General features: G+C 35.8%; 1 protein-coding gene across 1 annotated transcript in view; it reads right to left on the bottom strand.

Annotated features, from left to right (window-relative positions):
- Positions 1-463: 463 nt before the first annotated feature.
- LOC131958001 (bile salt export pump) overlaps positions 464-14,294 on the bottom strand; it is a 19,560-nt gene continuing 5,729 nt past the window's right edge. The window contains exons 6-25 of the mRNA XM_059322877.1: positions 13,424-13,595; positions 12,778-12,902; positions 12,486-12,657; positions 12,054-12,167; positions 11,667-11,777; positions 11,163-11,288; positions 10,857-11,060; positions 8,874-9,044; positions 8,375-8,570; positions 6,907-7,016; positions 6,597-6,767; positions 5,394-5,477; positions 5,057-5,187; positions 4,899-4,971; positions 3,938-4,179; positions 3,359-3,521; positions 2,867-3,064; positions 2,422-2,628; positions 1,726-1,872; positions 464-685 (exon numbers count right to left, since the gene is read on the bottom strand). Of these exons, the coding sequence (XP_059178860.1) occupies positions 464-685; positions 1,726-1,872; positions 2,422-2,628; positions 2,867-3,064; positions 3,359-3,521; positions 3,938-4,179; positions 4,899-4,971; positions 5,057-5,187; positions 5,394-5,477; positions 6,597-6,767; positions 6,907-7,016; positions 8,375-8,570; positions 8,874-9,044; positions 10,857-11,060; positions 11,163-11,288; positions 11,667-11,777; positions 12,054-12,167; positions 12,486-12,657; positions 12,778-12,902; positions 13,424-13,595 (3,139 nt within the window). The remainder of the gene's footprint in view (positions 686-1,725; positions 1,873-2,421; positions 2,629-2,866; positions 3,065-3,358; positions 3,522-3,937; positions 4,180-4,898; positions 4,972-5,056; positions 5,188-5,393; positions 5,478-6,596; positions 6,768-6,906; positions 7,017-8,374; positions 8,571-8,873; positions 9,045-10,856; positions 11,061-11,162; positions 11,289-11,666; positions 11,778-12,053; positions 12,168-12,485; positions 12,658-12,777; positions 12,903-13,423; positions 13,596-14,294) is intronic.

Raw genomic sequence — 14,294 nt, 5'->3', positions numbered from 1 at the left:
TCCAGTTCATACACGAAGTAGAACTTGTTGTTTAAATCCTCCACTATAAACTAAATTAAGAACACAGAAGAAGAAGCTGAACTAAGTTTATCATAAACTCTATTATAAATGTTTGCACATGTATCATATTTAGATGAAAGTACATAACTAAATTTAGCTGGAATACATTCTGGTCTACATCTTTAAGTAATACACGAGTTTAAAAAAAGATCAAGAAAAAGTGCTATCAGGAGTGTTTTGAAATTTGAATCTCAAACACAAAGAAGTCACTGAATATGTGTTTGTGAGATATTAAACATTTTAATAAGTCTTAGTTTCTTAACGAATCATAAACGATATTCGGGCAACCAGAGAGAGTGTGTCTGTGTATGTCTCTGTGTGTGGGTGTGTGTGCTGTTACATGCGTGCGTACGCGCGTATGTGTGTGTGTGTAGCATCAATTGTGTATTTCGTAATTGAATTTTCACACTTTGTCATCACTTGATCTCTGAGCCTTGGTCTGGGCTTTCATCATACGATACAGCACCCCACGACTCGCCATCAACTGCTCGTGTGTGCCCAACTCCTGGATCACGCCTTTCTTTAACACTGCGATGCGATCTGCGTTTCTGATGGTACTCAACCTGTGAGCTATGGTGATGCACGTGCGACCTTCCCTGGCCTTGTCCAACGCTTCCAACACCACCTGGTGATAGAAGTCATGTGCATGGTTATTTTCTCAGTTTAAGAAAAAAGTCCACATTACAATACCATGGTATTTATATATATATTTTTAGCGCAATTTCCATACGGACAATTGAGATTATTTCGTCATTTCTGGATGGATGAATGAATGAATGAATGAATGGATGTGTGTCCGCAGCTTTAAGTCGTATCTCCTCCTCAACGAAGCAATATCGAGGACTAGTTCCAAAGCAAATATGTTAAGCAAGTTCCGAGGATGATTGTGGGCCAAAAAAATTCCCGGAATTCCTTCCTATATTTCCCGGAAAAGCCAAAAAACCTCGAAAAAATGCAGCTTTTCGCCCATATCTCAGCAACCAGACCACTTAGCGACTTGAAACATTTACCAATCGATTCCTGTCATAATTTTGAACAATATTGCCGAAGAAAGTTTTCAAAAATATCTTTTTGTTCGGTCACAAAAAATTTATTACTACTTTTTTAAACTGAGCATTGTGTAGGCCTAGGATGATATTTTTTTTAAACTGAGCATCGTGTAGGCCTACTCGTTAAAATAAAAGTATTTCCGTTGATATAGGTTAATATAGTTGTCTTTTTTTAGCGCAAAATTACCTTGTTTACTTATTAATTCAAACGTTATTTTTGTACCCTATTAATTTATTTATAATTTATATGAGAGTGATAGGGAGTTACAATTACAAGGTTTTGTTTCGCTAGGCCTAATCATTTTTTCACATTTTTTAAAAACAAACTTGATCACTATCTATTTTTAGATAACATAAGGAAATAGCGCTTAAATTGTCACTAGACTTTTTATTAACTTGTTTAAAAATACTAAAATAGTTACTGCTTGGGCTTTAATACAACTGAGTAGAACACGTACAGTTAAAGCATTCTTAGGTGTAACGCACGAATTCTAGGGAATTTCTACTACTGACTTAACCAGCATATTTTAAACGGCCAGTCGTATATTAAAGCACACACACACACTTACAAACACAAACACACAAGTGAGTTTTTGTACCAAAAGCAAATACTCACCTTCTCACTCTCAGTATCCAAAGCTGACGTGGCCTCGTCTAGTAGAAGAATCTTTGGATTTCTCAGCAAAGTTCTCGCGATTGCTACCCTTTGTTTTTGTCCTCCACTTAGTTGTGTCCCTTTATTCCCCACATTTGTTTCGTAGCCCTTAAGTATAAAAGTTTTTAATGCGTGATTTGTTAACTACATCAACTACATTACATTTTATTTTTTAGTGACTCATAATTACAGAACGCATATCCGTGCATACATGCAGAGTGAATAAAGAGGATATAGAATCTCCTCTAGTGATTATTTAATTTGAATTTTAATTATGCATCATGTATTTTAGATAATTACATTACACTAGTGTTGATGATTGTGTGGATCACAACCTGTCACTTTTAACCCTATTTTATCGAGGACAAAAATTTACGACGGAGCCTTATCTGCTCACCGAGGGCAGAGACTGTATAAACTCACCGAGGGTAGAGACTGTATAAACTCACCGAGGGCAGAGACTGTATAAACTCACCGAGGGCAGAGACTGTATAAACTCACCGAGGGCAGAGACTGTATAAACTCACCGAGGGCAGAGACTGTATAAACTTACCGAGGGCAGAGACTGTATAAACTCACCGAGGGCAGAGACTGTATAAACTCACCGAGGGCAGAGACTGTATAAACTCACCGAGGGCAGAGACTGTATAAACTCACCGAGGGCAGAGACTGTATAAACGTGTGTATGTTAGCTGTCCGAGCTGCCTCTATGATCTCCTCCATGCCCACCTCCCTCGTGTTGTCCCCGTAAGCGATGTTCTCAGCCAGACTTCTGTCGAACAGGACTGGTTCTTGTGACACCAGACCGATTTGCATACGCAGCCATTGAACGTTAAGGTCAAGGATGTTGTGATTATCCAATAGCTAATTTCAATAAACCAAATTTAGCATGTCTAGCATTTCTGTTCAAATATTCTAAAGCAATAATTTGTAACTTTCCTTGACCTATTAAACTGACCAATGACGTTACTTATAATCATATCACTTGAAACAACAGTGTGGCCAATGGCGCTAAAATACTGGTGTTTATGCTACTTTCAATACTGAGGTGCGACCCTGTTAAAGAAATGTCAATGACTAATGCCACAAAGACGCTACTTACAATACTGCCCTCCTGGGCGTCATAAAATCTCTCTATTAGTTGCACTATTGTGCTCTTCCCACATCCACTTCCACCCACCAGCGCCAGCGTTTGTCCAAGACGAACTTCTAGGTCAAGGCCATTTAATACCTGAACTTCTTTTCGCATGGGATACCGGAAGCGAATTCCGGTAAACTGAATTGCACTTTTAAATGAATCCTTTTAAAAATAAAAAGATTTAAAAAAACATAAAAAATGTAGGGAAAGCAAGCTATTGTAAAATAAAGGACAAAATAAATATTGCATTTCGCTGAGAGTTTCTCTCAGGTCAGTTCCAGCTCTCCGGCCCACTTCAACCCCTCCCAGACAAAGAAGGAGAATATACAATTTATATAGAAAATATACACTTTAATCATGGTTTCCCTATTGCCCTCTTACTCATGTTTCAAGTACCAATCCCATTCTGGGAGAAAAGTTGTTTGAAAGAAGCACTCAAGAACGAAGTAAACAAACCCCATCAAGTTTCACAGATCCCCCCTGACTGTCCGCCACGCTAGGAGCGCTGTCCATTGACTCGAAGATGGTCTGGGCCGCCAGTCTGGCGAGTGTGGTGTCTGGAATCTGGACCACGATCCGTGTCAAGGTGAACACAGACACCGTCACAAACGAGAAAACTCTGCAAGACAAAGGAAAAACAGTCGGAGCAAGAAATATGTTTTCTTTTATAATGGTTCCGATGATAATACAAAGTTTTAACAGTGCCACATCAAAAAGCAAACAAAAAATATTTTAAATATATGAAACATGTTATCTTACCGTATCATTTCACACAAAAATTACCGTATCATATCATAAAATATTTTTCAAAAAATAATTTTAGAGGTAGATATTACCAAACAAGCACAAAAAAAACAATTAATTTATCATATCACATTAAACAAAAAACAAATATTCAAACATTTCATATCATGAAAGAAAAAATACTTTACCGTATCATTACCCAAAAACAATAACAAATATTTTAATTGATACTATAATAAACAAACAGAAATTTACCTTACTTAACATGTAAAGCATTAAAAAAACTTTTACCGTATCATATCATAAAACGGCAACTCCCCTGTTTCAACTAAAAGATACCCAGTCGCAAACATCACACAGAAGGAGAAATACGGCAGTGCCAGAAAAAAACCGTACACAACCCCACTACCGATGACGTCACTACTGAACTTGTGTGGCGCCTTCTCCAGTCTGCTAACGAACATCTGGTAGAACTCCTGCTCCAGTGTGAGGGCGGCCATAGTCCGAATGTTCGAGATGGTTTGGATGGCGTGCTGGAAAATAAAGATTTCATTTGGTAACAGTCTTTTTGTCTACTTTTAACAACTTATCGACATTTAACTTTCTGATAGATATAAACTAAACGACCCATTTTTCCATAGGAAAGAGATCTGTCGTCTACACTAAAAGCACATACTAATTTCCCACTGAGCCCGAACATAACGTCAAACAATGGCACATCACATGGCGGCTTAAGTTTAAAATATTTAAACTGATTACATTTAATAAATGTTATTAGTATACTAGACAACCCAGTTTCCTTTCAGAAAACTATCTATCTGCTGCACTGCAAAACATTTTCCCACCACGCCCACTTTGACCCTTTAAAGCTTATTCACCCCAAATTAATACCTCATCATACAGGAACTTCCGCCACGTCATTTTGGGACATCCATTTATAAAAGCGGGGGGGGGGGCTAAAAATCTAGTTTTATGGACGCTTGCAGGGCAGGTGATGTTGGCTTAGTGGTAATGTTCAAATATAACATTCGCATTTTATTATGAAAAATAATAACCAAATTATTTTTAATTCCACAAAATCCCATAACGAAATGCCCAAACTGAGTAATTGTCTGAAGATTATTTATTTAATATGAGGTAATGTATTGGTATTTGTGTTGTTATTTTAGATTAGTTCCATCGAGTTTGGGAGTACGACTAATCAAAGCTAGGTGACCTACTGTAAAACACAATCCCACCTCATGTTACTTACCGCCACCGCCTCTTCCAAAGCCTTGTTAGACTTGTCTGTGATGCGACTGATTAAAACCATTTGTCCCCACCCACTGTATAAACAAATAATTTAATTCCGTGAAAAGTTTTAATGACAATTAGTATGTTATTTTTTTATAATTTGCATGGATGGAATACCTTAAGATAACGATAGGTGCGAGAGCCACGATGACGAACGCTAACTTCCAGGAATAGTAGAAGGCAAACCCCAGGGCAATGGCAATCACAGAGACTGAGTTGATGGTCAGCCCCATTGCTGAGGTGAAGGTCTGCACAATGAGTAATTAAAATTAATTATTATATTTCTCCTTTTTTCAGCTGTTAGTTGCTTTTAATTATTCAGTTAGCTGGCAAACTGCTGGAGGTGTTTTTTTAACCTTACTGTAATTATAAACGCATATTCACTAATACAATACTTGGAGATCAAGGTGAAAACCTATATTTTCACACGTTAGATTATGCGTAAAATAATCACCTCTTGAACTCTGGAAGCTTCTGTTGCCAGTCTTGTTGTTAGCACTCCAACTGCGTTCCTCGGGTCGTCGAACCAGCACATTTTCTTTTTTTTATAATAATTTTTAAAGATTTAATCAACATTTAATCTTAAGTAGCCTTCTTCTTTAAATTACCTCCAAACTATCTTAGGTCATCTAAATGTTACGAAAACTCAATTCCTGTTACATATCCATATTATTTCATTCGGTATGGAAAGTGAATTGCCTGGCGTTGCAGCTTATATCTTTCAACTACCCCAAAGCCTAAGCCACCATCAATGTCGATTTAAAACTAAATTATCCCAATATAGTTAGATTTTATTAATAAGTTAACATTTAAAATCTACCTGTCGAAGTGATGAACGGAAGAAAATGTCCCTTAATCGAGTTGTGAGAGATTCCCCTGAAACACCAAACATGGAGTCCTGCCAAATGAAGGTAAGTGTATGTTTTATTAAATTTCACGGTAAAAATAATAATAATTTTAGCACTAACTTTAAAAGTACAATGCCGAAGTCAAGCATTATTTCCAAGATTAGCTACAATTAGCTGAATATTTACATAACATTATGTAGAATGCTAAGTAGATCAAGATATAAGACATAAGATAAGTAGCTCTGTGACCTATTACATTACCAGATTTAGTATCTAATTTCGAACATGTAACTTGTCTTACCTGTAAAACCTTCCCAATGAAGATCGGGATTTTAAACAACGCGTCTTGTCATTTAACAAAACTTTCGATGAAGTTCAATATTTTTTACACTTATTTTGTCTTTTCTGTTAATAATTCTGAATAACCTTTAACATTTAAAACATGCGATCTTGTCTTACCTGTAAAAATTTACCGATGAAGTTCAGAATCCCCAACCCAACAACCATAAGGCATAATATGTTTATAGAGTTTTCTTGCTCTTGTTTATCGGGATAAGACAAAATCTGGATGATGTACCGGTGTTTAAAGTAATGTATATGTCAAAGTTCGTGAAACAACGAAATTCAATTCAACAATTCAAAAATTACAAGATATGTCAAAATTCAAACAGGAATAGTTGGTGAAAAAAAATGACTAACGTCAAAAGGCAAATTATGTTTGCCACTAATTACAACAGGTCACTAGTTTATTATTAGATTATGACCTAAAACTGTCTAAGCGGTAAAATAGTTATCTTCGACGTAATAACCTTAGTGAAGAGGGCGAACAGGTTTGACCAAAGCGGCATCACCGCCCCACTGATGATACTGGCCAGTGTTCCGAAGAAGATGAAAATCCATTCAGGTGAGTTAAGTTTGATCAAACGTAAGAACATGTGTCTAGTTGACATGGGTTTAATTTCTTGAATGTTTTCTTTCCCCTATAAAAAAAGTATTTTGTGAATTTTAAAGCATTTCTTTACTAATAAGATTGTATTGATTCTAATTCAATTGAATTACTTAATATAATATTTTATTAAGTTAATGGTAATGACAACAGAAAGACGCAGAAATAGTTACTTTTTCATCAGGTGAAATGTGAGTGAGTTCAACGGACAGCTGTTTAGAGATAAGTTGTGCTGGTTGATTATCTAGGTGGTCACACTCCGTTGCTTCATTAGACTGTTTCACTTGAGGCAGATTTAATATAAAAAATTAACACTATAAATAATGAAATATGCTTCACTTTAAAACATAACTGCAACACATCTCGACGACTTTAATTCGGCTAAATTACTAAATAACTTAACAGGTACAATTTATTAATGTTAAAACCAAAACAATCCATTATATTTATGAGGAAAATGTATGTAAGTTATTCTGCAGCTTCACTATAATCTGACTTTTAACCTTTATTTTCCATAAGTTGCAAACGTGTACATAGACAACCACTATTAAAGTTAGTCGCAAAGCTCTGTGTTTTAAAAAATAAAATAATAAGGCTACTTGTCTAACAATTCTAAAACTCGGATAATTTTTAAATTACGTATACATATAACAAAATCAAATGCAATGTTATTAAACATCTATCTAAATCCAATCTCTAACAACGTTAACCACACTGTTATAACTAATAAACCAACCACTATCTATAACGTCTAATCAGGGGGGGGTAGCGAGGGGGCGGGGGTGCGGAAACGCACTGGGTGACACCATTTAGGGGGGGGGGGGTGACACCAAGGCAAAAAATAGCAAAATACATAGAGAAAAACTCGAGGGGGGGTGCAAATCGAAAGTTTGAGGGGGGGTGCAAATCGAAAACTTGAGGGAGGGGTGCAAATCGAAAGTTTGAGGGGGGTGCAAATCGAAAATTTGAAAGTTTGTCCCTGGGAAGGGTCTCTATGCCTCTGGGGGGGAGGTGACACCATTAAGTGCCGCACCGGGTGACACCCGACCTCGCTACGCCACTGCGTCTAATCACACAATACTTACTTTGTTGCGTCTAGTAAGCATAAAAAATAAAAGAATCTTCAATATCAACAACCAAATAAATTAATTAAAATAAATTTTAAGCTGCTATTTCTGTAGTGTGAATTGGAAATGAGCCACTTTCATAAAACAATTCAAAATTTTATTTTAAAGACAATTATTATATATCCCCACTAAACACACTAAACAAAGTCTAGAATCGAATCATTCGTTTCTTAAGTCTATAATCACACTGTATTGTCTTGACAAGGTTATTGTGTTTAGGAACACAAGCAATAAATAATACTATTATGACTAATTTAAATCATAAATCTTAAAAACTTTTCTGCACTGACCCGAACATACCATCATAGGTTGACATCAATGCCAAATTTTTAACAATTGCGAATTTTCAGCAAGAAAAAGTAATACTTTATACTTCATAATATTTAATTATGTCACAGAACTATGCATTTATATAGCCAACTCTGAATATAAACCCCATGGTTAGCTTAAACTAATATAAAAACCTCCATATCACAATGCTTTGGCCATTTGTAGAAACGATGCTGTAGCTAACTAATATAAAACAATGTGTTAAACAAAGATCTGACCTGTGAAGAAACGAGGTTGTAATAAACTCCCCGTTTGTCCATCAGCTCCGTGTGGGTGCCCACCTCCACCACTCGACCTTTGGACAGCGTCACTATCTTGTCAGCGTAACGAATGGTCGAAAGTCGATGAGCGACGATAATCGTTGTTCGGCCTTTGCTAACCTTGATAATGGATTTTTTTGTAGATTAAATATTATTTAAAACAAACTATTACACAAAGAATTTAAACAATCTTCTTGAACTACTTTACACATTTTTTGTCTTATATTTCTAACGCTGTTAAAAAGCAGGGTTGACTTATCTTCTTTACTGTTTCTATCTGTATTTTACACAAGATGGTTTTGCTTACCTTACGTATAGATTGACTGCATCATTAACGTCTAGAATGAATTATGTTACTTTAAGCATGACATCTAGGATGGATTAACGCACTTCAATCCAACCATCTAAGATGGTTATAAGTACCTTATCTAGAGCATCTTGTACGATGGCCTCACTCTCAGTGTCCAGTGCTGAGGTCGCCTCGTCCAGCAAAAGAATTTTTGGGTCCTTGACCAGAGCTCGGGCGATGGCGATTCTCTGTTTCTGTCCTCCACTTAGTTGGGCGCCATGTTCGCCTACATACGTCTCGTATTGCTAAAAGATATTAACCAAATAACATATATATATATATATATATATATATATATATATATATATATATATATATATATATATATATATATATATATATATATTAGCCGTCCCGGCCAGGCCCTGCTCTGGCTTCTGTGAAAAACCTTTCTGTTAAAGACCATTACCTGTGTGTTTAGTAATCATCATAAACCCGGCCTTGCCCACCCAAACCACAACCAACCAAAACCAAAACAACAAAACGCAAACACAATTACAAATACAAACGAAAACAAAAACCTAACAACAAACCCAACCACAACCACAAACACCAATACAAACACACACAAAAAAAGCAAACGAAAACAAAAACCTAACAACAAACCCAACCACAACCACAAACACCAATACAAACACAAAGAAAAAAACAAACAAAAAAGCAAACGAAAACAAAAACCTAACAACAAACCCAACCACAACCACAAACACCAATACGAACACAAAGAAAAAAAACAACCGAAAAAGCAAACGAAAACAAACTAAATCCAAACGCAAAACCAACCACAAAAACAAACCCAAAGAAAAAAACAAACGAAAAAGCAAACGAAAACAAACCAAATCCAAACGCAAAACCAACCACAAACACAAATACAAACACAAACCCAAAGAAAAAAAACACAAACGAAAACGAAAAAAGAAAGAACAAAAACGAACCAAATCAAAACGCAACAACTAACGCAAACCCAACCTAAACACAATGAAAACACTAACGCGAACTTAAACGCAAAGTGCTCACAGTCTAGCCCGGGGCGGAATCGCCTGTTTCAGCTTAATAAACGACTATGGTACCCCAATTTATTCATAGTCTTTTGCACTCACTTTAACGAACGTAAGCGCCAAACCGAACACGGGCGGCCCGGGGCCCCAAATAGCACCCTGTCTGGGCGCCAGAGGACGCAACATAACGTAACCGCCTGATTCAACTTAGTAAACGACTATAGTACATAACTTATTCATAGTCTTTTGAACTCACGCGAACGTAGGTACCATAGCGTACACGGGAAGGCCCGGGGTGCCAAATAGCACCCTGTCGGGATGCCGGAGGACGCCCGGATTTGATTCACTTAAAGACTATAGTAACCTTTCTTATCCATAGTCTATCGCACTGTTCAAAACAAAATTATGCAGCATAGCGCTCACATGATAGCCCAGGGTGCCAAATCGAACCGTGCAAGGGCGCCGGCGGTCGCGCCTGTTTCAATTCAGTGAACAAAATGATAATACTCCAAGCTTATCCGAAAATGGAAAGAAATAAACATATAGGATTTGTAGGACCTGGCTTATTAAATGTTATTGATTTAAAAAAAAATAATTAGTGAACAGTATGTTCAGTGTATAGAATAAATAAAAGGCAGTATTAAAAATACCAACGACATTGCACTTAATCAATCCCCGCTAATTATGTAATTATTTTTTTTCTTAGCACCAAAACAAAGGAATAAAAAGTAAATTCTTTCTTCCCCCGATTTAATGATTTTTTTTAAAAGGAAGTAACTGTGCAGTCAATACATTTCAGACACAATTTTATTAATTTTATAAACGTTGATACTTTTTTAAAAATTTTTATGTAATATTCATAATTGAAAATTATTATTCTAAGTATATAAAATGAAAATTGTTTTTAAAGACTTTCAATAGTAATTTTTTAACTCATAAATTTAGACTATGAGCACGATAATAATCTAACATATATATATATATATATATATATATATATATATATATATATATATATATATATGTATGTATGTCAAAATACCTCTTGATAAGACCTACTTGTGGAAGTGCCATAATAAAGTCGTAAGCGTTTGCCATTTTGCTTGCTTGAACGATGTCTTCCATGCTAGCATCCTTACGACCGTACCGGATATTTTCGGCGATTGTCGTAGCAAAGAGTACCGGTTCTTGGCTGACTAGACCAATGTGCTGACGTAACCATCGGAGGTTTAAGCTCTCAATGTCATGGCCGTCTATTAATATCTGTTGTACAAATTATTGTATTGTGTAAACATTGTATACCCTTTTTAACATATATTTTACTTAGTGTCTAATTGACTAATTGTTTTTCCACAATTTACTTACCTGACCAACATTCGGTTTGTAAAACCGCAACAAGAGTTGTATAATAGTAGACTTCCCTGATCCGCTAGCACCAACCAAAGCAACAGTTTGACCTTTGAGTGCGTGGAGGTCAATGCCACACAAAATCTACGGAATTTTCCAAAAGTGAAAATTTACTCCATTTATAGATTTGCAAATCAATATCCTTGTCAATTTGTTGAAATTTTTAGTACCCTGATAGTGAGATCTTTTTGACTTATTAAACTGTATTTTTCTATTACTAAATTGGGTGTGTTGACAGTTTTTATTTGTAAAACCAATTATGTTGAATCACAATCATTTGTTTAATTTATATTTTTTCATTATTTATCAGCATTTTCGATGTTTGTACTTAATAACTTAACATCTTACGCATTAAACAGATTGTTGATTTGACTAATGATTTGACTAATGTTACTCTTAAAGAGAGCCAGCATCATTCGCACTTTAAGGATGTGAATAGACGAAACAATCATGTCTCAATACCTGTGCCGCGGGTCTTGATGGGTATGAGAAAAAAATATTTTGGAAAAGAATTTCTCCATTTACTTGTGTCGGCATTTCACCTTCTGCTGAGCTGCTGTCACACAACGATTTCTGGAAATAAAATTATAAAAATAAGTATAGAGTATGTTTAAAGATTTCTTAAATTTTATAAATTTTAAAAATTATAAACATTTTTTTTAAATTAGCAATTAACAGTAAAATAGAAATAGAAACACTAGTTAATAAGAATGAATTTAAAAAATCAAAAACAGTTTGTGTAGTAAACTTTTTTTAAAAATATTTTTTAAATGAATGCTTTTTTACAAGTAGATCATTTTCTGAATTGCTTTATTCCTCAATAATGTAGTAACTTGTAATTGACCTCACCTTATCAATAACTCTATAAATCTTGACTGCCGCAGCCATTGCAACGTAGATACCGTTTGTTGCAGGTATAGCATAGCCCAAATACACAGCACTTATGAAGGTGGAGAAGAACACCTGAAACAGAGTGTAAAGCGGTAACGTTGTACATCAAAATGTTTTAATCATTTTTTCTTCACTTTCGGAGATTGGGATTTGTTTTCTCCGCACATTAGTTTCGAACTTGAATAACAAATGCATTCATAAAATTTCTATCATATTGGCAGAGCCTTTGGTCTGGTGAAATTGACATTTGTTCTTACAAGACTTTGTCTTATCAACTTACATCCAGATTTAAAAGCAGAATGTGTATTGAACTTTTTAAAAAGAACAATGTTCAGACAGATGTCACGGAAATTTTTAAAATTGAAAGAGTTTGAGCAACAGACAACTCACCACAACTGTAGAGCTCACTGTGTACTCGCCACTTCTGATCAGCTGACTGCCGTAGTAGAAGCCCAGCGCAAAGCTCAAGAAAACACTACACCAAAGTATTCCTTGTCCTAGACCATTGACAATCCCCTTCTCTACTCCGAATTTCTGGGCGTGTTTCAGGTTTTCATGATATCTAAAGCGGAAATATTGCAAGCGTTTGTCAAATACCAAGAAATTTTGTTTAATGATTTAGCTACATTTCTCTCAAGACATATATACAAATAACAATAGATTTATGTAGACAATGACCAACCTCTTTGCCTCTATTTCCTCTCCACCAAAAGCAACGACTGTCCTTATGTTGGAGAAGGCTTGTTCAGCCACAACCCCAGCCCTGGCGTAAGCCTCTCTCTCCTTGATGCTGGTTTTACCGATACTCTGGTCATGGAAATAAGGTCGAAAATTTTTTTTTCTTCGTTCTCAAAGAGATTTTCTCCAACGCAATAAAGTATTACTTGTCAACTTATTATGGACTGTTGACTCAGATTGCAGCCTGCTTTTTTTTTTTAATTTACTTCCATGTCCTTTGTTTATCCATGAACAAACTTCAAGGCATCAGTGTTTTGATTTAGGATTTTTCTCTCCTCGCCAGGTTGCTGTCCCCAGCTATCGAGCCTAATACATCAGGGGATTTTAACCAGATACGTTTCAGTTTAGAAACCGTGGGCTTTACCGACCAGACCATGCCGACACAACGTCAAATACTACCCTGTCATTTAAATGAACGACGATTGTATCCTTTAGCCAGACTCACGCACCCACATAGCTTCTGATGATGTCTACATCACTCACCCACATAACTAACCATGATTTCTACATCAATCACACAAATAACTAGCTTTGATGTCAACATCATAATGCACACCCAGATAACTGAACCCATGGACCACACGACTCACCCTGTTGGCTACAGCTGCTCCACCAATGAGAACGGGGAAGGCACACAACATCACCAAAGCCAGCTTCCAACCGAAGGTAAAAGTGATGATGAAACCAACAATACTGGAGGCAAACCATTGTGAGGCCATGGGAAGGTTTGTTTCAATAGCTCTGTAGATCAGATTTACGTCCCTGGGGAAGAGATTGGTATGACAAGTGGTACATTATAGAAACCTTTTTATATTCTACGCACCAAAATGAATTTAAAGATTGCACATTATAGAAAAATGAATGTGTAACATAGTTGTATTTGATATCTGCAGGCGTTTGTGAATAGTTTGAAAAGTTGCCCTCTTGTCGTGGCAAAGTTGTAGGAAGTAATATTCTCAGCGTATGTTTTTCTTGCTTCTCATGTGGGGATTATTCAGTTTAAAAATAGTAAATTGTTCATATCAGATGGATTTTTCTTTTAAATTAAATAATGTCTTGTATGGGCGGTTTAGCGATTTGAAACAAACTGAATTAATGATGTGCTAGTTATTTGGAGTAAATAACTCTGTTTAAAAAAACTTTTTTAATACTAGATAGCAAGCAATTTCTTCCCTACAGCTTTTTAAAGGTACATAGATTTAATGGCCCAAAATTACCCAAAATTTAGTGTTTCTACCGGATCCAAAATTTGAAATATCAAAAGAAATTAGTGTGAAGATCATCACGTAAAATTTTTAGCTGAGTACCCAAAAATATGGAAGAATATTATGAATTCATTGTTTATTGGACTTAAAATGTAATATTTTATGAATGGTGGAAATCCTACGAAGACGTTAATTTTCAATACATAGTTACCGAAAAAAACGTACCAATTTTTTAAGGAGGAATTGTATATTCGGA

This window comes from Physella acuta, unplaced genomic scaffold (assembly GCF_028476545.2).
Source record: "Physella acuta isolate Inbredline_101_S28 unplaced genomic scaffold, ASM2847654v3 ptg001283l, whole genome shotgun sequence".
Lineage (NCBI taxonomy): Eukaryota > Metazoa > Mollusca > Gastropoda > Physidae > Physella > Physella acuta.
This window is presented reverse-complemented; position numbering and strand designations above follow the sequence as displayed.